The sequence below is a fragment of the Osmerus eperlanus genome, chromosome 28 (assembly GCF_963692335.1).
Source record: "Osmerus eperlanus chromosome 28, fOsmEpe2.1, whole genome shotgun sequence".
Classification (NCBI taxonomy): Eukaryota; Metazoa; Chordata; class Actinopteri; order Osmeriformes; family Osmeridae; genus Osmerus; species Osmerus eperlanus.
The window spans coordinates 168135-194921 of record NC_085045.1 but is presented as its reverse complement, the minus strand read 5'-3'; the positions used below and the strand labels follow the sequence as shown (position 1 = coordinate 194921).

The 26787-nt window shown below is 49.6% G+C and overlaps 4 protein-coding genes across 15 annotated transcripts; 2 read left to right on the top strand and 2 right to left on the bottom strand.

The window, feature by feature from the left end:
- Positions 1–76: 76 nt before the first annotated feature.
- ccdc125 (coiled-coil domain containing 125) lies at positions 77–8861 on the top strand. 7 transcript variants are annotated; one of them, XM_062454406.1, is made up of 13 exons: positions 77–263; positions 439–822; positions 1513–1577; positions 3753–3839; positions 4618–4695; positions 5267–5352; positions 5514–5596; positions 5726–5871; positions 7360–7455; positions 7598–7748; positions 7887–8005; positions 8250–8508; positions 8571–8861. In XM_062454406.1, exons 2-12 carry the CDS (start codon positions 522–524, stop codon positions 8490–8492), a joined length of 1455 nt encoding a protein of 484 aa, XP_062310390.1. In that variant the 5' UTR covers positions 77–263; positions 439–521; the 3' UTR covers positions 8493–8508; positions 8571–8861. The 7 variants fall into 7 exon arrangements, with proteins under 7 accessions (XP_062310390.1, XP_062310393.1, XP_062310392.1 ...); XM_062454409.1 differs by having other exon boundaries at positions 5726–5838; positions 8250–8861; XM_062454408.1 differs by having other exon boundaries at positions 5726–5838; positions 7345–7455; positions 8250–8861.
- Positions 8862–9507: 646 nt separating this feature from the next.
- On the top strand, positions 9508–12532 carry fam151b (family with sequence similarity 151 member B). Of its 3 annotated transcripts, none has more exons than XM_062454411.1 (6): positions 9508–9816; positions 9860–10061; positions 10182–10341; positions 10412–10623; positions 10773–10908; positions 11785–12531. In XM_062454411.1, the coding sequence occupies exons 2-6, from the start codon at positions 9941–9943 to the stop codon at positions 11933–11935; spliced, it is 780 nt and encodes a 259-aa protein (XP_062310395.1). In that variant the 5' UTR covers positions 9508–9816; positions 9860–9940; the 3' UTR covers positions 11936–12531. The 3 variants fall into 3 exon arrangements, with proteins under 3 accessions (XP_062310395.1, XP_062310394.1, XP_062310396.1); XM_062454410.1 differs by having other exon boundaries at positions 9508–9707; positions 9936–10061; positions 11785–12530; XM_062454412.1 differs by lacking the exon at positions 9508–9816 and having other exon boundaries at positions 9998–10061; positions 10169–10341; positions 11785–12532.
- A 57-nt stretch (positions 12533–12589) lies between these two features.
- On the bottom strand, positions 12590–15186 carry ankrd34bb (ankyrin repeat domain 34Bb). Its single transcript, XM_062454401.1, has 2 exons — positions 14897–15186; positions 12590–14319 (listed from the first exon to the last, which is right to left on the bottom strand). Exons 1-2 carry the CDS (start codon positions 15085–15087, stop codon positions 12840–12842), a joined length of 1671 nt encoding a protein of 556 aa, XP_062310385.1. The 5' UTR covers positions 15088–15186; the 3' UTR covers positions 12590–12839.
- Positions 15187–20027: 4841 nt separating this feature from the next.
- dhfr (dihydrofolate reductase) lies at positions 20028–26276 on the bottom strand. Of its 4 annotated transcripts, none has more exons than XM_062454644.1 (6): positions 26075–26276; positions 25774–25823; positions 25449–25554; positions 24915–25041; positions 22457–22572; positions 20033–21826 (listed from the first exon to the last, which is right to left on the bottom strand). In XM_062454644.1, the coding sequence occupies exons 1-6, from the start codon at positions 26164–26166 to the stop codon at positions 21733–21735; spliced, it is 585 nt and encodes a 194-aa protein (XP_062310628.1). In that variant the 5' UTR covers positions 26167–26276; the 3' UTR covers positions 20033–21732. The 4 variants fall into 4 exon arrangements, with proteins under 4 accessions (XP_062310629.1, XP_062310628.1, XP_062310627.1 ...); XM_062454643.1 differs by lacking the exon at positions 20033–21826 and adding an exon at positions 22183–22288 and having other exon boundaries at positions 22329–22572; XM_062454645.1 differs by lacking the exon at positions 22457–22572 and having other exon boundaries at positions 20028–21826.
- Positions 26277–26787: the final 511 nt, after the last annotated feature.

The window sequence follows — 26787 nt, the reverse complement described above, 5'->3', positions numbered from 1 at the left end:
TTTGTATAACTCTTAAAGATGAGCGCAGTGAATGACGTTACAATATTATATTTATGCACAATAGCGCCGCATGCGTCATACAGCGTATGCGCCCGACGGCGGTGCGTCCTGGTTGGTTCCGTTTCGGTACACGAGATTGAAATAGATACGAGTTTACGAATGGTCTTCTTATTTTAAGGATTTATATTTAATGATAATTTCGTCATACATGTAATCGTTAATAGCTGAGCTGCTTGCCGTTTTTGACCGGACAAGAAAACACGGTTTGTTTCCTCCAACTTTCCGAAGGTAGATTGTTGACGCACCTGTATGACCACAGTCTGTTATTGCGGAAGACCTCTAGGATATACGGTTACGTATTGTGTTCAACTTGAAGGGAAGTTTGGTGAAGTGGTTTAGTTTGTAACATTGTACGTGTGTGAATGTTTCCTTCTGCAGTACTCCGTGTGTGAGCTACCGCATGTCTGCTGAGACTGAGCTAGGCTAGCATCAGACTGGCTGTTGCCGTTCCGTCCGCCAGGATGCAGGGGGCAGAAGGGCCTGAGGCGCCGGGAGTGGGGGCAGTTGAGGACGACATGGCGGAGGGGGATCTGGGGGACGGGAGGGGGCTCCGGTCTGGGGCCACCTCCAGGACAACTCGGCCCAGCAGGGGTAGTGTGGAGGAGGAGCAGCTGCCCCGGTCGGGGCTCCGTAGGGGAGGCAGCCAAGGAAGCGAGGCAGCCTTCACCTGGACGTCCTGCGGAAGTCTGAACACAACGTTCAAGGAGGAACTTGAAGGGTGCCAAGCATCTCTGTGTTGGAGAGATACAGGCAGAGATACAGGTAGATATACAGGTAGAGACACAAGCATGAGAGGAAGTCTTGCTACTGTTTGATATAATCTAGCAAACATGGCCATACAAACTGGCTATATCCTTGGTTCACCAACAATGAAATTACCACTTTTTTGGTCAGCAACCTAATTAAGTTAGGCCAGATGTGTTTCATTAACACTGTAATGTATAGCCTACTGTACATAGATCCTGTTCTTTTGCACTTCTGGTTAGATGCTAACTGCATTTTGTTAGTGTAGAATAGTGGGAGTCAGGTGGCTGAGTGGTTAGGGATTCGGGCTAGTAATCAGAAGGTCGCTGGTTCGATTCCCGGCCATGCCAAAATGACGTTGCGTCCTTGGGCAAGACACTTCACCCTACTTGCTTCGGGGGGAATGTCCCTGTACTTACTGTAAGTCGCTCTGGATAAGAGCGTCTGCTAAATGTAGAATATGCACCTTGTTCCTGTGTGTGTGTTGCTGACGTGTGTATTTACTCTGTGTGTGTGTGTTGCTGACGTGTGTGTTTACTCTGTGTGTGTGTGTGTTGCTGACGTGTGTGTTTACTCTGTGTGTGAGGTGAAACCAGGAGACTTCACATCTGCTGTGTGTCAGCTGGAGAGGGCAGCTCACACACACTCACACACTGTAATACACAATCTCTCACACACTCTCTCTAACACACACACTCTCTCCTTGAGTTCCAGAGCCCCTGAGGTACCTGAGTAGCGAGCAGCTGAGGCAAAGGGTGCAGGATCTGTCTGAGGTGAGGAACACGCAGGCACACACACCACACACACACACCACACACACACAGACACGCACCACACACACACAGACACACACACACACCACACACACACACCACACAAACACACCACACACACACACAGACACACACACACCACACAGACACACACACCACACAGACACACACACCACACACACACCACACATACACCACACACACACAGACACACACATACACCACACACACACAGACACACACATACACCACACACACACAGACACACACATACACCACACACACACAGACACACACACCACACACACAGACACACACACACCACACACAGACACATACACCACACACACACAGACACACACACCACACACACAGACACAGACACACACACACAGACACACACACCACACACACAGACACACACACACCACACACAGACACATACACCACACACACACAGACACACACACCACACACACAGACACAGACACACACACACAGACACACACACCACACACACAGACACACACACACCACACACAGACACACACACCACACACACAGACACAGACACACACACACAGACACACACACCACACACACAGACACATACACACCACACACAGACACACACACCACACACACAGACACATACACACCACACACACACACATACACCACACACACACCACACACACATCTGGGGTTGGTCCTTCCCCTGATCTATGAGATCATGAGAGATACATTTAGTCATTTTACATTTTAGTAATTTACATTTAGATACACGCTTATGGAAATGTTCTTGAATATTGTCAGCTCAGGAAACATAAAACTACAGCATTTATGCTTTACTCAATGTACACAAGTGGATTATTCTTTAATGGTGAGGATAATAGTAGTATCATTATTTATGTTAGTACATCGAGACTTAGATGTTGTCTTGATTTCACTTTGTTAAAGGAGGTAATATTACTGTTGCATTCACTGGGCCTGGTAGCTGAGATGTGGTTACTGTACATTGGGCCTGGTAGCTGAGATGTGGTTACTGTACACTGTGTCTGGTAGCTGAGATGTGGTTACTGTACACTGTGCCTGGTAGCTGAGATGTGGTTACTTTACACTGTGTCTGGTAGCTGAGATGTGGTTACTTTACACTGTGTCTGGTAGCTGAGATGTGGTTACTTGACACTGTGTCTGGTAGCTGAGATGTTACTTTACACTGTGTCTGGTAGCTGAGATGTTACTTTACACTCTGTCTGGTAAATACATTCCGTTCCTTGGCTCTGATCACCAGAATACGGTTAGAGCTGTGCTCTTCTGCAGCATGCAGCATGTCTCTGTTAGAGCTGTGCTCTTCTGCAGCATGCAGCATGTCTCTGTTAGAGCTGTGCTCTTCTGCAGCATGCCGCATGTCTCTGTTAGAGCTGTGCTCTTCTGCAGCATGTCTCTGTTAGAGCTGTGCTCTTCTGCAGCATGCCTCTGTTAGAGCTGTGCTCTTCTGCAGCATGCAGCATGTCTCTGTTAGAGCTCTGCTCTTCTGCAGCATGCAGCATGTCTCTGTTAGAGCTGTGCTCTTCTGCAGCATGTCTGTTAGAGCTGTGCTCTTCTGCAGCATGCAGCATGTCTCTGTTAGAGCTGTGCTCTTCTGCAGCATGCAGCATGTCTCTGTTAGAGCTGTGCTCTTCTGCAGCATGCAGCATGTCTCTGTTAGAGCTGTGCTCTTCTGCAGCATGTCTGTTAGAGCTGTGCTCTTCTGCAGCATGCAGCATGTCTCTGTTAGAGCTGTGCTCTTCTGCAGCATGCAGCATGTCTCTGTTAGAGCTGTGCTCTTCTGCAGCATGTCTCTGTTAGAGCTGTGCTCTTCTGCAGCATGCAGCATGTCTCTGTTAGAGCTGTGCTCTTCTGCAGCATGCAGCATGTCTCTGTTAGAGCTGTGCTCTTCTGCAGCATGCAGCATGTCTCTGTTAGAGCTGTGCTCTTCTGCAGCATGCAGCATGTCTCTGTTAGAGCTGTGCTCTTCTGCAGCATGTCTCTGTTAGAGCTGTGCTCTTCTGCAGCATGCAGCATGTCTCTGTTAGAGCTGTGCTCTTCTGCAGCATGCAGCATGTCTCTGTTAGAGCTGTGCTCTTCTGCAGCATGTCTCTACTGTTCTTTCTAAATTATTCAAATGTCCAGGAGGTGGCGCTACTCCGCTGTGAGCTGGAGGTGAAGCATCGACACCTTGAAGGAAAACAGGAAGCTCTGAAGATCCTGCAGGGACAGGTAACCCCCCCATCTCCTCACCTTCTGATTCATTGTAACTTGAACCACATCTCAGTATGATGTGCTGATGGGTCTCCTGCAGGCCATCCTGGACAAGGCCCTTGATCTACCCTAACCCTGACCTGTGTCTGTACTGTGTATCCAGTGTTTCCCCTATGTTTACAGCTTTGGGGGGGAGACAGAAATGACATGCCGTCATGTAAATAAGATAAATAACATAAGGCCATTTAGTTTGTTTAATAAAAGAGCAAGCTATAGACCTGTTTTATAGGAAAGGTAACCTTAAAATACTTATTTTGTGATCTGGCGCTATATATAAAAAAATTAAATAATAATAATATAATAAAATAAAATATTAACTTGACCTTCCAGGGGGGGGCGGGGGGTGCCGTTGGGGGGGCGGGGCGCCCCCCTAATATAATGCCCTGCAGGCCATCCTGGACAAGGCCCTTGATCTACCCTAACCCTGACCTGTGTCTGTACTGTGTATCTAACCCTGACCTGTGTCTGTACTGTGTATCTAACCCTGACCTGTGTCTGTACTGTGTATCTAACCCTAACCCTGACCTGTGTCTGTACTGTGTATCTAACCCTGACCTGTGTCTGTACTGTGTATCTAACCCTGACCTGTGTCTGTACTGTGTATCTAACCCTGACCTGTGTCTGTACTGTGTATCTAACCCTGACCTGTGTCTGTACTGTGTATCTAACCCTGACCTGTGTCTGTACTGTGTATCTAACCCTGACCTGTGTCTGTACTGTGTATCTAACCCTGCAGGCCATCCTGGACAAGGCCACCTCACACAGCAGGACACTTCAGCTGAAGAGTGAGGAGAGGACCAAGGCCTTAGAGAAGGTCTGTGTGCGTCAGGGACCAAGGCCTTAGAGAAGGTCTGTGTGCATCAGGGACCAAGGCCTTAGAGAAGGTCTGTGTGCGTCAGGGACCAAGGCCTTAGAGAAGGTCTGTGTGCATCAGGGACCAAGGCCTTAGAGAAGGTCTGTGTGCGTCAGGGACCAAGGCCTTAGAGAAGGTCTGTGTGCGTCAGGGACCAAGGCCTTAGAGAAGGTCTGTGTGCGTCAGGGACCAAGGCCTTAGAGAAGGTCTGTGTGCGTCAGGGACCAAGGCCTTAGAGAAGGTCTGTGTGCGTCGGGGACCAAGGCCCTAGAGAAGGTCTGTGTGCGTCAGGGACCAACGCCTTAGAGAAGGTCTGTGCGCGTCAGGGTGGTAACTGCCAAGCCCAAGGCATCTTAAATAAAGGTTTGGTCTGTTGACATAGGGTTAGGGTTAGATACACAGTACAGTCACAGGTCTGTAGATCGTAGAATACCACTTGTCCAATGTTAAAGGTAATGTTAATGTCCAATTCTAATGTTTCATTAGAGAGATTTATCAATATAATTTTCCTTCCTATATTTCCCCTTGACAGGAAGTGAATGTGCTGCAGTGGGAGATCACGTTCAACCAGGCGCAGTTCAAGAACTTTCAACAGTCATGGGAGCAGAAGCACGACAGGTGTGTACATTTTTATTATTTTTATTATTCACTTATTATTATAAATCATGGAAAAGATTTATGTAAGTTGGGTTGAATTTATAAATGTCTTCCACTTTTACATTACAAGGATAGGGACTCTGGGTTTGATTTGATGTGTGTGTATGTGTGTGTGTGGGCAGGGTCTGCTCTGAGAACCAGGCCCTGAGTGACAGCTTGGCCCAGCGGGGGGCGGAGCTACAGGCCCTGAGGTCTGAGAATTACAGTGAGTATGACAGTCTAAAGTGTAAAGTGTCCTGTACACTAGGTGGAGAGGATAAACATGAAGTACTTCACTAGATATGACGAAGAGAGTAATCATTAAGTATTTCAAAATGACCGTGTGTGTGTGTAGCTCTCAGCCAGCAGTGTCTGGAGCTGGTGGCCACGTTGGGGGTCAGAGAGCAGAGGGCCATCCGGGGGACCAGGCTTCCCTGTGGCCAGGCAGGAGAGGCTGACACCCTAGAGGTGAGTGAGGCAGGAGAGGCTGACACCCTGGAGGTGAGGGAGGCAGGAGAGGGAGGGGGACACCCTGGAGGTGAGGGAGGCAGGAGAGGGAGGGGGACACCCTGGAGGTGAGGGAGGCAGGAGAGGGAGGGGGACACCCTGGAGGTGAGGGAGGCAGGAGAGGGAGGGGGACACCCTGGAGGTGAGGGAGGCAGGAGAGGGAGGGGGACACCCTGGAGGTGAGGGAGGCAGGAGAGGGAGGGGGACACCCTGGAGGTGAGGGAGGCAGGAGAGGGAGGGGGACACCCTGGAGGTGAGGGAGGCAGGAGAGGGAGTGGGACACCCTGGAGGTGAGAGAGGCAGGAGAGGGAGGGGGACACCCTGGAGGTGAGAGAGGCAGGAGAGGGAGGGGGACACCCTGGAGGTGAGGGAGGCAGGAGAGGGAGGGGGACACCCTGGAGGTGAGGGAGGCAGGAGAGGGAGGGGGACACCCTGGAGGTGAGGGAGGCAGGAGAGGGAGGGGGACACCCTGGAGGTGAGGGAGGCAGGAGAGGGAGGGGGACACCCTGGAGGTGAGGGAGGCAGGAGAGGGAGGGGGACACCCTGGAGGTGAGGGAGGCAGGAGAGGGAGGGGGACACCCTGGAGGTGAGGGAGGCAGGAGAGGGAGGGGGACACCCTAGAGGTGAGTGAGGCAGGAGAGGCTGACACCCTGGAGGTGAGGGAGGCAGGAGAGGGAGGGGGACACCCTGGAGGTGAGGGAGGCAGGAGAGGGAGGGGGACACCCTGGAGGTGAGGGAGGCAGGAGAGGGAGGGGGACACCCTGGAGGTGAGGGAGGCAGGAGAGGGAGGGGGACACCCTGGAGGTGAGGGAGGCAGGAGAGGGAGGGGGACACCCTAGAGGTGAGTGAGGCAGGAGAGGCTGACACCCTGGAGGTGAGGGAGGCAGGAGAGGGAGGGGGACACCCTGGAGGTGAGGGAGGCAGGAGAGGGAGGGGGACACCCTGGAGGTGAGGGAGGCAGGAGAGGGAGGGGGACACCCTGGAGGTGAGGGAGGCAGGAGAGGGAGGGGGACACCCTGGAGGTGAGGGAGGCAGGAGAGGGAGGGGGACACCCTGGAGGTGAGGGAGGCAGGAGAGGGAGGGGGACACCCTGGAGGTGAGGGAGGCAGGAGAGGGAGGGGGACACCCTGGAGGTGAGTGAGGCAGGAGAGGGAGGGGGACACCCTGGAGGTGAGGGAGGCAGGAGAGGGAGGGGGACACCCTGGAGGTGAGGGAGGCAGGAGAGGGAGGGGGACACCCTGGAGGTGAGGGAGGCAGGAGAGGGAGGGGGACACCCTGGAGGTGAGGGAGGCAGGAGAGGGAGGGGGACACCCTGGAGGTGAGGGAGGCAGGAGAGGGAGGGGGACACCCTGGAGGTGAGGGAGGCAGGAGAGGGAGGGGGACACCCTGGAGGTGAGGGAGGGAAGAGGACACCCTGGAGGTGAGGGGGGGAACATACATTTTAAAAGTTGTCTTTCCTTCGTTTAGTCCTTGCCTGTCCAGCCGGCGGTGTTGGGGGCGTGTCTGTGCCGTGCGGAGAAGGAGCCGTGCCCTTGTGCCCGCAGTGCCAGGAAACACCTGCTGCAGCTTACACAGGAAGTATTCAACCTAGCTCTATCCTGATTGGTGCTTTTGGTTCTTTTAACTGATTGATTTGTTCTACTGTATTTGGCCTGTAAGGGAAATAATGCTGATTGTTGTATTAGGAATATCCTAAATCCTTGTGTGTGTGTGTGTGTAGCTGGAGTCTCAGAGCAGGAGGAGGGAAGAGGCTTTGATGGTTGCGGATGCTTTTAGAATCGCCTTTGAACAGCAGCTGCAGAGGAGGAGTGACCACTTCCTGCTTCTGGCTGACACAGACAGGAAGTACCACTCACACAAGACTGAAGGAGGTTTGGCCTGACTGTCATGATCTTTATAATTTGGCAGTGTATCCAATGTATATGCTAAGTGTCTGCTAAATTAACACATTACTATTATTTGTTGTAAAATATGAATCCTTTTTGTGAGTGAATGTGTGTTTGTTCCAGGTGTGAGTAAGAGAAACTCGGCCGGTGTGGGCCAGAGACTGAGAGCCCTGCTGCCGTCCAGCGCTGAGGGCCGGAGGCTCCACCCCCCCAGCGAGACCCTGCACAGCCTGCTGGACATGGTAACTCACACACCGGGGGCAAAGGTCACTCACACACAGGGGTCACGGTTCCCTCAGTGGTAGAGGGTATAGCTCATTTAACTGTAGATTATGAGGTTGCAGGTTCAATTCCTGCTGTGCTTTGCTTTGGACTAAAGCAACTGTTAAATGAATACATTATTATTATGCAAGTATACTACTAGTGTCTATATTTACCATTTGCTCAATTGAACTCCATCCCTTTTGGGGCTTTGTCTCCTTGTAGTTGAATGATAAGGAGGAGGCGTTAGCCCACCAGAGGAAGGTTATCCTCATGCTCGCTCACAACGCAGACAAACTGGAGAGACGGCTGCAGAACCCCACACACCAGGACACCAGACAATGTGCTGATTCAGGTCAAGACATTTTAAACCATGCCCAGCATCCATGTCAGGGAGCAACATCTGACTCAAACCTCCAGCACTCCAGCACGATTTCAGAGGCCAAGACAGAACCAGACATATCCTAGAGTCAGGGCCTGATGCCGAGGAGGGTAGTGGATGATGCTGGTGAACCCGTCAGCAGAGAGGGGGGTAGTGGATGATGCTGGTGAACCCGTCAGCAGAGAGGGGGGTAGTGGATGATGCTGGTGAACCCGTCAGCAGAGAGGGGGGTAGTGGATGATGCTGGTGAACCCGTCAGCAGAGAGGGGGGTAGTGGATGATGCTGGTGAACCCGTCAGCAGAGAGGGGGGTAGTGGATGATGCTGGTGAACCCGTCAGCAGAGAGGGGGGTAGTGGATGATGCTGGTGAACCCGTCAGCAGAGAGGGGGGTAGTGGATGATGCTGGTGAACCCGTCAGCAGAGAGGGGGGTAGTGGATGATGCTGGTGAACCCGTCAGCAGAGAGGAGGGTAGTGGATGATGCTGGGTGGACAGATGGATGAAGGTGTGTCATTGCCCGACAAGAGGAGATGTGGTAGAAGAGGATGACTGATCATTTTAGAGCCTTTAAAAATTGTTTACATGCCCTGAGGACAATTGAAGTTGCCCTATGTTATATAATTTTCTGAAATCATATTTTTGTTTCACTATAAGGTGTCCAATCTTTTGACTGGTACTGTATATAATACACTTTTTCCAGACAATACATTTTTGAATAAAAAAAATAAAAAATGTAAACAAACTGAAAGTTAGCATCAATGGAGAGATTGACAAATTAAATTAATATGAGGACACCAGCGTTTGCTCAGTAGAATATAATTTTCAGTTTTTTATACATGATTATGGCAACTATCACTTAAACTGATAGATGGTTGTGTTGAGTCCAGTTAGCCTATGTCAAAAGCATCGTCTGACATGCAAATGTCAGGGACATTAAATAAATGTATTAATCTCTCTAACTCCTTTTTTATGGAACAATTGTGTGTGCCAATAAAATCTTCACTACACTAATGTGTATTCCCTCCTTTGATTACACTTGTCTGCGCGGCTTCTCGAACATTACGTTCATCCAGTCAGGAATGATAAACTACATATCCCACAAACACCTGCGCCAAAGCGCACAGCAATTTACAAGTCTGCCGTCTGTTTCGGTCCTGTCCGAATGTTAATGAGAGTTTTACATATTTTAGGTATAACTCGTTTGCTCCATTTTCGTGTTATAGCTGCTGTCTTAGCCGTAGCAGTTGTGCTATGCCTATCCTGGAATTTTAAATTTAAAACGCCCACCACTTTTACAGCAGGTAAGGGAGTAAGGCTAACTAGAGACTAGCTAAGCTAGCAGCTAACGTATATAGCGACTTTTCCAGAAGCTGCCTGTATTTTTTCAACAAATTAAATGTTATAAAAGTCCTATACATTTAGTCATTTAGCAGACGCTCTTATCCAGAGCGACTTATACAATGTCCGGATATTGTCGATAACATGAAGCAGAAAAACTTGTGGAAAATGAACCATTCACCATTTTACAGACTCAATGAGTGACCGGACGCTGGAATATTTTGTCAGTGAGGGGAAGATGGAGGAGCGGGATGCTGCGGATGTGGACTGGTCTCACGCAGCCAACAGCAGGGCGAAGATTGCTGCGGCGCTGACAGGTGCGCTTTCTAGTGTCTGGGATTAATCATGTGTGCAATGAAAGGTCACTCTACTACATTTGAAAAAGTTTTTGTTTAGAGACCATTGCTGCAGCTGCTCCTCACAGTTTAATGTTTCAGGTCCTGCCCACATGATTGAGGCTGACGTATTGATGAGGGGACGTGACCCCAGAGAACCAATCATGGCTCACCCCCCAGAGACTGACAGTGACATCACACTGCATGATTGGCTGAAGCAGGTTGCAGCCTCCGACAAAGGGATCAAACTAGATTTCAAAAGGTAACTTTGAACTCTTTAATAATAATAGTAGTCCATAGTGGGGAGTCATTCGGTTTGTCTCCTGGTCCAGTCTCCAGGCTGTGGCTCCCTCCATGGTGTTGCTACAACAAGTCCAGCTTCGCGGCCCGGTGTGGATCAACGCTGACATCCTCCCCGGGCCCGGGGGACAGGCCCCCCCCCTGGACCCCCAGGCCTTCCTGGATGCTCTGGGCTCTGGATCGCAAGACTATGTCCTCTCACTGGGCTGGACCACAGGCTGGGTGGCTGATACAGATAACCCAGGTAACCGATAACCTGGGTGACTCATAACCCGGCCTTGCCCAAGGACACAACGTCATTTTGCACATCCGGGAATCGAACCGGTAACCTTCAGATTACGAGTCCGATATAATATATTCTAAATGAATATATTTCTGTGATGTGGTCCCCAGGGTACAGCTGGGAGATGGTGCGCCGCATGGAAGAGGTGTGTGGGGACCTCAAGCAGCCGATCACCTTCCCTGTGAGGGCTGCCCTCTTGCCCCAGTCTGCCTCCCAGCTGCACTGGCTCCTGCAGAAGTCAGACAGGTAGGGCCTCTCCCACACCTTCCCAGCCCCAGCACCACCCTACCACAACCTCCCAGCCCCAGCACCACCCTACCACAACCTCCGAGCCCCAGCACCACCTAAGGCGTAGTCAACTGGCCTCTAATCCCCTTTCTGAGACACAAAACTGCTCATGCATCTGTCCCTCCTGTCCAGGCACCTGCTGCCCTTTGCTGTGTCCCCTCTGTGTGACCTCACGTTTATGTTTGCTTCACTGTCATGCACCAGGGTTCCCAGGTGTGTTTGTTGTTGTGTAGAAAACATCTTACTGATATGATGCTGTATCTTACTGATATGATGCTGTATCTTACTGATATGATGCTGTATCTTACTGATATGATGCTGTATCTTACTGATATGATGCTGTAAGTTACTGATATGATGCTGTATCTTACTGATATGATGCTGTATCTTACTGATATGATGCTGTAAGTTACTGATATGATGCTGTATCTTACTGATATGATGCTGTATCTTACTGATATGATGCTGTAAGTTACTGATATGATGCTGTATCTTACTGATATGATGCTGTATCTTACTGATATGATGCTGTATCTTACTGATATGATGCTGTAAGTTACTGATATGATGCTGTATCTTACTGATATGATGCTGTAAGTTACTGATATGATGTTGTATCTTACTGATATGATGCTGTATCTTACTGATATGATGCTGTAAGTTACTGATATGATGCTGTATCTTACTGATATGATGCTGTATCTTACTGATATGATGCTGTATCTTACTGATATGATGCTGTAAGTTACTGATCTGATGCTGTATGTTACTGATATCATGTTATGTGTCACTGGTACGATGCTGACTGACTGCATTGCTCTCCTCTGGTCTCAGGTACAGTCTCACAGTGTGGACAGGCCAGACTGATGTGATACAAGTCAACACTTTACTCACCTACAGGAAGAAGTTTGAGAAGAGCCAGATATACTACGACCTTCTGGATTCTCAAAGGTCAGAGTTCAGGGCATTGCCAGGCTACTCCTAATAATCCCATTTCGTAGAGGAAAGACTGAAATTACCGTTGCTAAGAGAAATACTCTGAGAAGACTGGTTGTCAACAGACTTGACGCGACCGAGCCGACAGTGTCTATAGAGAAAAATGAGTCACAGCCTCCAGGGCCACTGGAGAAGCACATTCAGGCTATGTAGGACAGTGATGTTGCTATTAGCAACTCCTGTGTTACAGCCCCACAGTCACAATGAGGGAGAATGTTTCCATTTAAAAAAGATGTTTCACCTTGAAAAGTTTGGTCAAACAAATTCAGTTTATTAAAGCAACGATGCACAAAAGGAAGGTTCTGTTGTTACAGCTGATGAGAGTTATATCACAGCTAGCATCATGTATGGTTCAGCTCTAGGTGAAAAACTAACATTTTTCTGTACTATTATAATATTATACTTAATAATAATTAATAAGACTTTGGAAGTGTGCATTGTTTTTGTCACGAATGCTGTTTGATGTTCTGTATATCCACCACATACATCTGCATTTCAGAGTAAACCATGCAACACCCAACAGCTGTGCATCTCCAACTGTAAAACCACTAATATTTCAATGGCACGTTTTAACAGAATATCTATAGATGCATAAATAGTTGAAATGATTGCACATAATGTAAAAGAATAAAACCATTTATTAGAACGTGACTCAGAAGTCAGCCCTGTCGAGTATATCCTCCTTGTCACCAGGTGATGTCCAGGTCAGAATGAGAGCGTGAAGGTATACCCGCCACAGCGTCTTGAGACAGTACATTTATACACTTGACAACCCTGGGCTTCAATATTCGGACTTTGCAGTTGACAGCAGAGCAGAGGCAAATAACTAGCTTCATGAAAGGTATTATCTCAAATCACACCAGAAGTACACAGCAACGCAGAGCAAGCAGAGTTTAGTGCCCAAAGAGCTCCTCAAAGTTGACCAGTTGTTGAATCTGCTCGGTCTGCATGGAGTGCCGCCTGAGCAGGGTCCTCCTATTGGCCTTCAGCTCCTTGGGCAGCAGGGGGGCACAGGGCAGTAGGGGGGCGCAGGGCAGCAGGGGGGCGCAGGGTACCAGGGACTTTGGCCCGCCGCTCAGAGTCTTGTTGCTCCCACCCAGGGGCCCAGGGGCGGTGGGGCCGGCCCCGATGTCGGGGATGGGTGCGTGGGGGTTGAGCGGGGGCAGGTACCCCGGGCGGGTGTGGGAGATGTGATCCAGGAGCAGGGCCCCTGACCCCCGGCGCTCCAGCGCCCCAGGGCCCCTCCTCTCCAGGGACTCCCTGGAGCCCGACAGAGTGGAGGACCGGCTCCCCACCAGCTTGCGTTTCTCCTGCCCCCCTCCGGCTCCAGACATCCTGGTGCTGTCCTCCGGGGGGTGGCTGCCGAACTGGGGCAGCTGCGAGTCAGAGCTGTAGTGGTCCATGCCAAAGTTGCGGCGCCGGACCACGTTCCTCAGGCTGGACAGCGCCAGGTGGGGCAAGCAGGAGTCTCTGTCCAGCGACGCGGCAGGCTCCCTGGGCTCCAGCGACGCGGCAGGCTCCCTGGGCTCCAGGCTGGGGTGTGAGGAACAGTGAGGTGCGGAGGCGCTGTCGTAAGACATCTTCCTGCCCAGGCCTTTTCTCCCCCAGGCTCCACCGGCCTCGCTGGCTGCCTGCTCCAGGCCTCGCTGCGGCCCTGTGGTGTCGCTGCTGTGCTGATGGGTGGGGGGGCGCCCCTGGAAGCCCAGGCTGCTGAGCCCCTCCTCCAGAGGGACGTCTAGCAGCCCCTCCATCAGCGAGGAGGACTGGCTGTGCTGTAGCAGGGACGGGGGGATCTTCAGCCAGGGCTCCGAGTGCAGACGCTGGAGATGGAGCAGCTTGGCCAGGCCCTGACCTCGCAATGGACTGGGCTCATGGGTCGGAGACTCCGGTTGGGAGTTGGCGGGACCGCAGTCCTGCGGGTCTGTGAGGCCCAGCAGAGGGCTGCCAGGCTGGGGTGAGGCACTGCCTGATGCCCCTTGGGGAGGCGTGCGGAGCTGGATGTCTGAGGTCGACATGCAGCAGGAGGCTGGCGTGTAGTGCAGGCGCTCCTCCAGGTCTGGGGGGGGGGGGACGTTGAGGTACTGCTTGGTCATCTGGCGTCCGGAGGGGAGCTTGTCGGTGGTGATGATGATCACCTCCTTGCCCTTCGCCTTGCAGGCCTCCAGCAGGACCCGCAGCGCCTCCTTGTCTCCGGCGTTGACGGCGTGGACAAGGGCAGAGCAGCCGGAGTGGTCCTCCAGGCTGGGGTCAGCTCCGCTGCCCAGCAGCAGGGTCACCACCTCTGCTCCCGCCCTCTCAAGGCAGGCGTGCATCAGGGCTGTCTTCCCTGTCTTGTCCTGGATGTTGGGGTCTGCACCACTCTCCAGCAGATACCTGCGGTCATAATAATAATGATGCTTTTTATTTATAGCGCTCCCTTCATTGTCAATGTGAAAAAGAAAAACCCATAGCAGTAAAAATGGGCAAAGAAATATACAAATAAATGCATGCATATGTATGCTGCAGAATAAACCCTGTAACCTGAGCTATAGTTTGCTGTAACAGGTGCTCCCTCAGGTGTAGCCTAGCGCCCCCTGTGTTACCTGTAGTGTAACCTAGCGCCCCCTGTGTTACCTGTAGTGTAACAGGTGTAACCTAGCGCCCCCTGTGTTACCTGTAGTGTAACAGGTGTAACCTAGCGCCCCCTGTGTTACCTGTACTGTAACAGGTGTAACCTAGCGCCCCCTGTGTTACCTGTAGTGTAACAGGTGTAACCTAGCGCCCCCTGTGTTACCTGTAGTGTAACAGGTGTAACCTAGCGCCCCCTGTGTTACCTGTAGTGTAACAGGTGTAACCTAGCGCCCCCTGTGTTACCTGTAGTGTAACAGGTGTAACCTAGCGCCCCCTGTGTTACCTGTAGTGTAACAGGTGTAACCTAGCGCCCCCTGTGGATCACCTGCAGACTACGTACCGGACCATCCGGTGTTTGGGCACGCTCTGTGCGTCAGCATGCTGCGTCCTGCAGGCCACCATCAGCGGGGTCTCTCCGCGCTCACTGCTCTCGTTGACGTAGGCTCCGCCCTCCAGCAGCAGCCGCGTCAGACGCAAGCGGCTTAGGTACACAGCCTTCAGCAGGGAGTTCCCATCTGTACGCACCTCCATCCCTTCTCTGGTCTCTCCTCAGGGCTGGTCCCTCCTCTGGTCTCTCCTCTGGTTTCTCCTCTGGTCTCTCCTTAAGGCTGGTCCCTCCTCTGGTCTCTCCTCTGGTTTCTCCTCTGGTCTCCTCAGGGCTGGTCCCTCTTCTGGTCTCTCCTCTGGTTTCTCCTCTGGTCTCTCCTCAGGGCTGGTCCCTCCTCTGGTCTCTCCTCTGGTCTCTCCTCAGGGATGGTCTCTCCTCTGGTCTCTCCTCTGGTCTCTCCTCTGGTCCCTCCTCTGGTCTCTCCTCTGGTCCCTCCTCTGGTCTCTCCTCAGGGCTGGTCCCTCCTCTGGTCTCTCCTCAGGGCTGGTCCCTCCTCTAGTCCCTCTGCAAGGTTGAGCTGGTCTCAGGACTCCATCAGGTTAGCCCTGTAGGTGCACAGGCGGAGGGGCCTTAATCCCAGGCCCTGCTAGGTTCTGAAGGCTGTGTGCCTCCCAGAACTGTGTTCTCATGGCCGCTGCTATGGAACAGTTCTAGGTTAATGTGTGGATCTGAGGTTCTGGAACGTTTACTTTCGTTGGGATGGCAACACTACAGTAGACAATGTACACACACAAGTAGCAAGGGGAGACGCTTTTAAGAGATGCTTTTCATTTCAACGTGAAATTACATTTGAATGGTTCTTTAATCAGGTGTTACATAAAACATCTACTTAGTAATCAACTGATGTGTGGCATGCCTATTCTGGCCTTGACTTCAGTAACCCAGGCAGTCACTATTCAAATATTACATTGACGTTCAAACACCAAGCCCTAGTCCATGCTACAGACAAAGTCCAAGTCCATGCTAGATAGACCCAGTTTCAAAGGGAGCAGAGTGTGATGAGTGTTTCAGAGGGAGGAGAGTGTGATGAGTGTTTCAGAGGGAGGAGAGTGTTTCAGAGGGAGCAGAGTGTGATGAGTGTTTCAGAGGGAGCAGTGTTTCAGAGGGAGCAGAGTGTGATGAGTGTTTCAGAGGGAGCAGAGTGTTTCAGAGGGAGCAGAGTGTGATGTGTTTCAGAGGGAGCGGAGTGTGATGAGTGTTTCAGGGGGAGGAAAGTGTGAGGAGTGTTTCAGAGGAAGCAGAGTGTGATGAGTGTTTCAGAGGGAGCAGAGTGTTTCAGGGGGAGCAGAGTGTGATGAGTGTTTCAGAGGGAGCAGAGTGTTTCAGAGGAAGCAGAGTGTGATGAGTGTTTCAGAGGGAGCAGAGTGTTTCAGAGGAAGCAGAGTGTGATGAGTGTTTCAGAGGGAGCAGAGTGTTTCAGGGGGAGCAGAGTGTGATGAGTGTTTCAGAGGGAGCAGAGTGTGATGAGTGTTTCAGAGGGAGGAGAGTGTGATGAGTGTTTCAGAGGGAGGAGAGTGTGATGAGTGTTTCATAGGGAGGAGAGTGTTATGAGTGTTTCAGAGGGAGCAGAGTGTTTCAGAGGGAGCAGAGTGTTTCAGAGGGAGCAGCATGTGATGAGTGTTTCAGAGGGAGCAGAGTGTGATGAGTGTTTCAGAGGGAGCAGAGTGTTTCAGGGGGAGCAGAGTGTGATGAGTGTTTCAGAGGGAGCAGAGTGTGGTGAGTGTTTCAGAGGGAGGAGAGTGTGATGAGTGTTTCAGAGGGAGCAGAGTGTTTCAGAGGGAGCAGAGTGTGATGAGTGTTTCAGAGGGAGCAGAGTGTTTCAGAGGGAGGAGAGTGTGATGAGTGTTTCAGAGGGAGCAGAGTATGATGAGTGTTTCAGAGGGAGCAGAGTGTGATGAGTGTTTCAGAGGGAGGAGAGTGTGATGAGTGTTTCAGAGGGAGCAGAGTGTGATGAGTGTTTCAGAGGGAGGAGAGTGTGATGAGTGTTTCAGAGGGAGCAGAGTGTTTCAGAGGGAGCAGAGTGTGATGAGTGTTTCAGAGGGAGCAGAGTGTTTCAGAGGGAGGAGAGTGTGATGAGTGTTTCAGAGGGAGCAGAGTGTTTCAGAGGGAGCAGAGTGTGATGAGTGTTTCAGAGGGAGCAGAGTGTGATGAGTGTTTCAGAGGGAGCAGAGTGTGATGAGTTTTTCAGATGGAGCAGAGTGTTTCAGAGGGAGCAGAGTGTGATGAGTTTTTCAGAGGGAGCAGAGTGTTTCAGAGGGAGGAGAGTGTGATGAGTGTTTCAGAGGGAGCAGAGTGTTTCAGAGGGAGGAGAGTGTTTCAGAGGGAGGAGAGTGTGATGAGTTTTTCAGAGGGAGCAGAGTGTTTCAGAGGGAGGAGAGTGTGATGAGTTTTTCAGAGGGAGCAGAGTGTTTCAGAGGGAGCAGAGTGTGATGAGTGTTTCAGAGGGAGCAGAGTGTTTCAGAGGGAGGAGAGTGTTTCAGAGGGAGGAGAGTGTGATGAGTTTTTCAGAGGGAGCAGAGTGTTTCAGAGGGAGGAGAGTGTGATGAGTTTTTCAGAGGGAGCAGAGTGTGATGAGTTTTTCAGAGGGAGCAGAGTGTTTCAGAGGGAGCAGAGTGTTTCAGAGGGAGGAGAGTGTTTCAGAGGGAGGAGAGTGTTTCAGAGGGAGGAGAGTGTGATGAGTTTTTCAGAGGGAGCAGAGTGTTTCAGAGGGAGGAGAGTGTGATGAGTGTTTCAGAGGGAGGAGAGTGTGATGTTGGCAGCAGGTGATTCTACTTGTTAGAGCAGCTTCGGTAGCTTGACATTAAACCGGCTTTGAGAGGGAGAACAGAGAGAATCCCTGATGAGGGAGAGAGGGAGATGGAGAGAGACAGTGACGAGAGGGAGATGGAGAGAGACACAGTGACGAGAGGGAGATGGAGAGAGACACAGTGACGAGAGGGAAAATAACAGTTTGAGGGGTTTTTTTATGTCGAGAAGCAATAAAACATACATATTTGTTCTGTTTTTGGTGTTTGTCCCGGGTTTGGAGTTAGGGCAGATTATTGACAAAAATTAAAATAATCCTTTTTTTTTAATCCACTCTCATAACTCTTTTAGATCACAGGTAATGTGACAATATGATAAACAATCATATTTATCCTTAAATTAGATATAGTAGTGTTAGTGTTTGTCCCAGGCTTCACAGTTATCAATGTGAACAGTTTACTAACATTGTAACTGACACACTTCGCAGGCAGACTAATATTGTTGTCTTTCTAAAGTGGATGTGTGGAGCGGTCGGCACAGGCTTAATTCTGCTTCAGTAGACAACGGTTAGTCTAGTGAAAATAAAACCAGTCATCTCATGCCCAGGAACTGACAACACATTAAGTTGCGATACAAAAAGTATGAATTTTCCGCTAGTTGAGAGGGTGGTGACTTAGTTAAAACTTCTTATCCTTCCTTGTAAAAAGTTTAAATTGTTATGTGAAATGTTACTAGCGCCCAAGCCTCCAGGTAAAACATTGTAATGTTGGAAGAAGAGAAACATTTACCTCATTAGGGGTTAGTTGCTTTGAAATCCTCCGGTCAGTTAGAGGGTCAGTTACATCCAAGTGATCCTGCCACCTCTGAAGAGAGAGGGGAGAGACAAGCAGTCCTAACACACTGAGGGAGAGGTAGAAGGAATGCAGAGGATGGAAGCATGGAACTGGAGAGGGAGGAGAGAGATAGAGAGATGCAGGGAGAGGGGGAGGAGAGAGATAGAGAGATGCAGGGAGAGGGGGAGGAGAAAGATAGAGAGATGCAGGGAGAGGGGGAGGAGAGAGAGAGAGGGAGAGAAGGTGTCTGCTGTCAGAAAGGAAGACAGATGAAAGTTGACGGGGTGTGGTCTGTTGAATGAGAGGAGGAAGCTAGCCAATGAGAGGCCAGTGTTCACATCTGCGTTAGGGAGGAGGAAGCTAGCCAATGAGAAGCCAGTGTTCACATCTGTGTTAGGGAGGAGGAAGCTAGCCAATGAGAGGCCAGTGTTCACATCTGTGTTAGGTAAAGGTTATGCGCAGCATGCATGTGTGTGTGTACATGCATAGGGCTTTGATGTGTCAATAAGTGGCGGCAGCATCAGCCTCCTCAAGGTTAGCATTTAGTCATTTAGCATTTAGCTAACCCTAACCCTAGCCTCCTCAAGGTTAGCATTTAGTCATTTAGCATTTAGCTAACCCTAACCTCCTCAAGGTTAGCATTGTCATTTAGCATTTAGCTAACCCTAACCCTAGCCTCCTCAAGGTTAGCATTTAGTCATTTAGCATTAAGCTAACCCTAACCCTAGCCTCCTCAAGGTTAGCATTTAGTCATTTAGCATTTAGCTAACCCTAACCCTAGCCTCCTCAAGGTTAGCATTTAGTCATTTAGCATTTAGCTAACCCTAACCCTAGCCTCCTCAAGGTTAGCATTTAGTCATTTAGCTAACCCTAACCCTAGCCTCCTCAAGGTTAGCATTTAGTCATTTAGCAGACACTCTTATCCAGAGCGGTTAGCAGTGTTGAAAGCAAAGTGTTATTTTGAAAACAAACCAGAGCGTCATTTTGGTCAGTTTGGCAAACGTCACCACAGTGCACAGGAACACGCAAATACAGCTTGTTGCTCACATGACTTCTTAATGGTAACTTATTCTCAGTCATCATATGTATTTTCTAGTTTGATGTATTAGATGACTGTAGGCTTTATAGCGGCGTGTTTCATAATTCTTAATCTACAATAGGTTACTGAGGTTTGTGTCTGTGTGTGAACTCCTGTGTACCTTACTATTCTTACCTAGCAACAGGTACTTGCTGGATGTGTGTGAGATAATGTCTCGATCTCATCAGAAAGGCTAATATCTCCAGACGGTGAGTAGAGAACATGGCTTGTAACCCAACCCTAACCCAGTAGTCTTCAACAGGGACACGTCAGGATACTGCAACACTGCCACAGGTTATGGCCTCATCTAGAACCTTCTCTAGGAAGCACCAGGGTATTATCTGGCCTTTTGGCTCAAATGAAAGAATCAAGCATTAACGTGAAATTTATATTTTATTATAAAGAACTAATTTGTGTATAATAATTTGTTACACAGCTTGTTAATTTGTGTAAACATTTACAAATGGTATCATTGGTGAGGAAAAACAATTTTAATTGACATTTGGAAATTCCTGAATGTTATTTACATTCAAACCATTTCCATGATATCAGCTACAGAGAAGGCTAGGTCACACTGCAGTGGACTGGAACCCTTCCTGGGTGTTCTGGTAGACCTCATATCTGTACTGGAGGATGGGTGTTCTGGTAGACCTCATATCTGTACTGGAGGATGGGTGTTCTGGTAGACCTCATATCTGTACTGGAGGATGGGTGTTCTGGTAGACCTCATATCTGTACTGGAGGATGGGTGTTCTGGTAGACCTCATATCTGTACTGGAGGATGGGTGTTCTGGTAGACCTCATATCTGTACTGGAGGATGGGTGTTCTGGTAGACCTCATATCTGTACTGGAGGATGGGTGTTCTGGTAGACCTCATATCTGTACTGGAGGATGGGTGTTCTGGTAGACCTCATATCTGTACTGGAGGATGGGTGTTCTGGTAGACCTCATATCTGTACTGGAGGATGGGTGTTCTGGTAGACCTCATATCTGTACTGGAGGATGGGTGTTCTGGTAGACCTCATATCTGTACTGGAGGATGGGTGTTCTGGTAGACCTCATATCTGTACTGGAGGATGGGTGTTCTGGTAGACCTCATATCTGTACTGGAGGATGGGTGTTCTGGTAGACCTCATATCTGTACTGGAGGATGGGTGTTCTGGTAGACCTCATATCTGTACTGGAGGATGGGTGTTCTGGTAGACCTCATATCTGTACTGGAGGATGGGTGTTCTGGTAGACCTCATATCTGTACTGGAGGATGGGTGTTCTGGTAGACCTCATATCTGTACTGGAGGATGGGTGTTCTGGTAGACCTCATATCTGTACTGGAGGATGGGTGTTCTGGTAGACCTCATATCTGTACTGGAGGATGGGTGTTCTGGTAGACCTCATATCTGTACTGGAGGATGGGTGTTCTGGTAGACCTCATATCTGTACTGGAGGATGGGTGTTCTGGTAGACCTCATATCTGTACTGGAGGATGGGTGTTCTGGTAGACCTCATATCTGTACTGGAGGATGGGTGTTCTGGTAGACCTCATATCTGTACTGGAGGATGGGTGTTCTGGTAGACCTCATATCTGTACTGGAGGATGGGTGTTCTGGTAGACCTCATATCTGTACTGGAGGATGGGTGTTCTGGTAGACCTCATATCTGTACTGGAGGATGGGTGTTCTGGTAGACCTCATATCTGTACTGGAGGATGGGTGTTCTGGTAGACCTCATATCTGTACTGGAGGATGGGTGTTCTGGTAGACCTCATATCTGTACTGGAGGATGGGTGTTCTGGTAGACCTCATATCTGTACTGGAGGATGGGTGTTCTGGTAGACCTCATATCTGTACTGGAGGATGGGTGTTCTGGTAGACCTCATATCTGTACTGGAGGATGGGTGTTCTGGTAGACCTCATATCTGTACTGGAGGATGGGTGTTCTGGTAGACCTCATATCTGTACTGGAGGATGGGTGTTCTGGTAGACCTCATATCTGTACTGGAGGATGGGTGTTCTGGTAGACCTCATATCTGTACTGGAGGATGGGTGTTCTGGTAGACCTCATATCTGTACTGGAGGATGGGTGTTCTGGTAGACCTCATATCTGTACTGGAGGATGGGTGTTCTGGTAGACCTCATATCTGTACTGGAGGATGGGTGTTCTGGTAGACCTCATATCTGTACTGGAGGCCACTCTCCTCCTGCACCCCCTCTGGGACTCCTGGGTACCTGGGGAGACAGACGGATGATCTGTTACAGAATCACGCAGGGAGGAGAGAATCTGCCTGCAGATTTATAGTTTCACTCTCTGCCAGTCTTTCATGTAGAGTAGTGGGTCCTGCCTCTAACCCTAACCCCTTCATGTAGAGTAGTGGGCCCTGCCTCTAACCCTAACCCCTTCATGTAGAGTAGTGGGTCATGCCTCTAACTCCTTCATGTAGAGTAGTGGGTCCTGCCTCTAACCCTAACTCCTTCATGTAGAGTAGTGGGTCCTGCCTCTAACCCCTTCATGTAGAGTAGTGGGTCCTGCCTCTAACCCTGACCCCTTCATGTAGAGTAGTGGGTCCTGCCTCTAACCCTAACCCCTTCATGTAGAGTAGTGGGTCCTGCCTCTAACCCTGACCCCTTCATGTAGAGTAGTGGGTCCTGCCTCTAACCCCTTCATGTAGAATAGTGGGTCCTGCCTCTAACCTCTTCATGTAGAGTAGTGGGTCCTGCCTCTAACCCTAACCCCTTCATGTAGAATAGTAGGTGTGGACAGTGTGTGTGTGGTTAAGACACTGACTGTGACTGCAGACAGTGTGTGTGGTTGAGAGACACTGACTGTGACTGCAGACAGATTGAGAGAGAGACACTGACTGTGACAGCAGACAGTATTTGTCTGGGTTGATTTCGGGGAGGAATGTGTCGCTTTCAAACTGCTGTAGGATCCTGGTGACAAAGAGTCTGGTCGTTCCTGAATACTCCATTGTTTCCTAAGGGGGGGAACAAAACCATTAACAATGTTCTAGTCTCTATGGGAGTTCATGTTAGGGATGCATGGATGGGTTGAGTGTGAAATCAGAATAGAACTTGTAAGAAGACAATTTACTGAACAACAGCAAGCTGATCCCAGTGTTCATCAACAGGAAGTCAAGCGCTACAGACAGCTTTATTGTCAACTTATCCTTGAGCGATAAGGTCTCCATGACAACCGACTGGTGAGTGAGGGAAGATGACTGAAGGCAGTGTAGGATTTGTGTTGGTGAGGAAGATTGTGTGTGTGTGTGTGTTGGGGGGGGAGACAGCGGTTTGTTTGAAGGTTAAAACTTTCCTCTTCCTTTCAGCCCAGAGACGGAGAAAACATTCAAAACACTGTTCTAGTATTTCTGTACAAAAAGGGTTAGGGTTAGTACTACACTACTAACCCTAACTAACCCAGAAAGGGTTAGGGTTAGTACTACACTACTAACTCTGAAAGTATTCATAGCTCTTCACTTTTTCCACGTTATGTTACAGCCTTATTCCAAAATTGATTCAATAAATTTTTTTCCTCACAATTCTCAGATGGAGGGAGTCAGATGGCTGAGCGGTGAGGGAATCAGGCTAGTAATCCGAAGGTTGCCAGTTCGATTCCCGGTCATGCCAACTGACGTTGTGTCCTTGGGCAAGGCACTTCACCCTACTTACCTCGGGGGAATGTCCCTGTACTTACTGTAAGTCGCTCTGGATAAGAGCGTCTGCTAAATGACTAAATGTAAATTCTACACACAATACCCCATAATGACAGTGAAAATATTTTATAGATTTGAAAAAATGAATAACTAAAATAAGTTACAAATGTATTCACAGCCTTTGCTCATTACTTTGTTGGAGCACCTTTGGCAGCATTAACAGCCTCTAATCTTTGTGAGTATGACGCTACAAGCTTCACCCATTTTTGTGCAGTTTATCCCATTCTTCTTTGCAGGACCTCTCATGCTCCATCAGGTTGGATGGGGAGTGTCGGTGCACAGCCATTTTCAGATCTCTCCAGAGATGTTCAATCGGGTTCAAGTCTAGGCTTTGGCTGGACCACTCAAGATCATTCACAGAGTCCCCAAGCCACTCCTTTGTTATCTTGGCTGTGGTTTAACCCTTGTGCTGCCTTTGGGTCATTGTGACCCACCATCGTGGTGGGAAGATTTGTCCAGTTGGAAGATGATCCTACGCCCCAGTCTGAGGTCCAGACCGCTCTGGAGCAGGTTTTCATCAAGGATGTCTCTGTACATTGCTGCATTAATCTTTCCCTAGATCCCTAGCAAAGATTTCACAAGATCTGCGCTGTGAATACTTTCCGGATGCACTGTTTTTTTGCCGCTGCCAGTGAAAGCAGATACGGAGGTAATGCATGTCTCGCGTCAAACCAGAGTCGTCATGGACACCAGACAGCCTGAACATGAACATACCTGAACATGAGGCAGACAGCTCCTCTACCTGAACATGAGGCAGACAGCTCCTCTACCTGAACATGAGGCAGACAGCTCCTCTACCTGAACATGAGGCAGACAGCTCCTCTACCTGAACATGAGGCAGACATCTCCTCTACCTGAACATGAGGCAGACAGCTCCTCTACCTTAACATGAGGCAGACAGCTCCTCTACCTGAACATGAGGCAGACAGCTCCTCTACCTGAACATGAGGCAGACAGCTCCTCTACCTGAACATGAGGCAGACAGCTCCTCTAGCTGAACATGAGGCAGACAGCTCCTCTACCTGAACATGAGGCAGACAGCTCCTCTACCTTAACATGAGGCAGACAGCTCCTCTACCTGAACATGAGGCAGACAGCTCCTCTACCTGAACATGAGGCAGACAGCTCCTCTACCTGAACATGAGGCAGACAGCTCCTCTACCTGAACATGAGGCAGACAGCTCCTCTACCTGAACATGAGGCAGACAGCTCCTCTACCTGAACATGAGGCAGACAGCTCCTCTACCTGAACATGAGGCAGACAGCTCCTCTACCTGAACATGAGGCAGACAGCTCCTCTACCTGAACATGAGGCAGACAGCTCCTCTACCTGAACATGAGGCAGACAGCTCCTCTACCTGAACATGAGGCAGACAGCTCCTCTACCTGAACATGAGGCAGACAGATCCTCTACCTGAACATGAGGCAGACAGCTCCTCTACCTGAACATGAGGCAGACAGCTCCTCTACCTGAACATGAGGCAGACAGGAGCCCTACCTGGCTGTTACCTGAACATGGTGGCAGGGGGATGAGAGAGGGGGATGTGAGAAGGGTTTGAGAGAGGGTGGTGTGTCCCTCCTCAGGTCTGCATGTTCAGACTCACCTTGTACAGAGAGCTGCCTCCGATCACCCACACCCCATCAACCCGGCCTGCCATCTCCTCTGTGTCCAGCAGGAGGAGCGCTGAGCTGAAGTCTGGGGCCAGGTGGTGAGCCCCTGCAGGGGGCTCCCTGTGGAGAGGGTCCACACAGGTTAGGGCTGGGGGGTAGGGGTTAGGGCTGGGGGGTAGGGGTTAGGGCTGGGGGGTAGGGGTTAGGGCTGGGGGGTAGGGGTTAGGGCTGGGGGGTTAGTGTTGGGGGGTAGGAGTTAGGGCAGGGGGGTTAGGGGTTAATGTTGGGTAAAAGTGATAAATGCCATGAGCTTCGCCCCGTCATACATCAGGTGAGCAGTGCTGATGACGACATCTTTAACACATCGTTAACACACTTTGCACTACTAAGAGTTACTTTACACATAAACCCTGTTCTCTACACCGTAAACCCTGATGCTTCAGGTGAGTTCTCTACACCGTAAACCCTGATGCTTCAGGTGAGTTCTCTACACCGTAAACCCTGATGCTTCAGGTGAGTTCTCTTACTTGAGCTCTCTGCTGAGGACGATGTTGATCCTGTTACTGAGCGGACGGTTCCTCTCAGGGATGGAGAACCATGTCTTCCTTCCCATGATCACCACGTTCTGCTTACCTGTGCAGTGGGAGAGGTACAGGTGAGGAAGATCACAGTTCTAGGACAGAGCTGACAGACCATAGTAACATTGAAAAGTGTCAAAACTGTGCCTGTATGCGCTTCTGTTGGACTTTGACTGGACAGTTATGGATCCTTTGTTAATAAATCACTCCCGTTGTGAGACTGTGCTGTCTTCTGACTCGTGTAATACATCCAAAGCTACATTTCTGGCTTTACCTTCAACGGACGGTGTCATTGTCATCTTCTGAAAATATTTGAATTCGTTACTGTTAAAAGAAAACAGAAATACGCAGTGGGATGTAAGCCATTATACGTTTCTTATGAGAGCATGTGTTGCATTTCCAACCCTTGTTTAGCGCGTTTCTCTATGAGCGCCTCTCTACACCAGCAAACCCAACCTACTGTACACACCAGCGGTGTCATTCCATAAAAAAATATTACATATACAATATAGATATTGCATTAACTTGTCCAGCTAGGTTGCTTATGTAGCGAAGTTAGCCTGAAGTCAACTTACTTGAGCCTTTTTGGATGCCACGGTAGATTCCCGTTACTTCCAATCCCCATATCTGGGCACACAGCCACAATGCAGTTGAGAACACGAGACATTTTCCGTGTAAATGCGATGCTTGCAGTAATCTGTCTACCTATCTATTTAGCGGCTGAGGCTGTTGTTGTTGTTGCTCATTTGTTTCCCGCCACCGTCTTTGGTTGCAGAACGGCGGAAGTAACATGTAAAAGGGACCGCCCAGGTGTTGGAGGGTTACCGGCTGCTGCCCCCTGCTGGTGGCTGAGGGCTACAGCGGAACTTGTGATCTCGAATTACCATCCTCAGTGAGTGTGGTCACAACTAAAGCAATTGAACCCAACACATACGTACACACGCAATGCATGACGGATTTACTGAAGCCATTGTAGAATAAAGACAAAGGTTGTTCCAAGTCAAAGTTTTTGATTTATCATGTAATTACTGCCACAGTAAATTCCTTGTTTGTGTAAACTTACTTGGCGAATAAAGATGATTCTGATTCTAATCATGTAAAACAGGTCATTCTGAGCAATGAGATTATTGTGACATGGAAAGCAAATTGTAAAAACGTAGGTATAAAAAAAAGAAAGTAGTAAGTAAAAGAAGTACAAAACAAATACTATCTAATATTAAACCATACCAATCCATACATTAAACACCTAGGAAGTCAGGTGGCTGAGCAGTGAGGGAGTCGGGCTAGT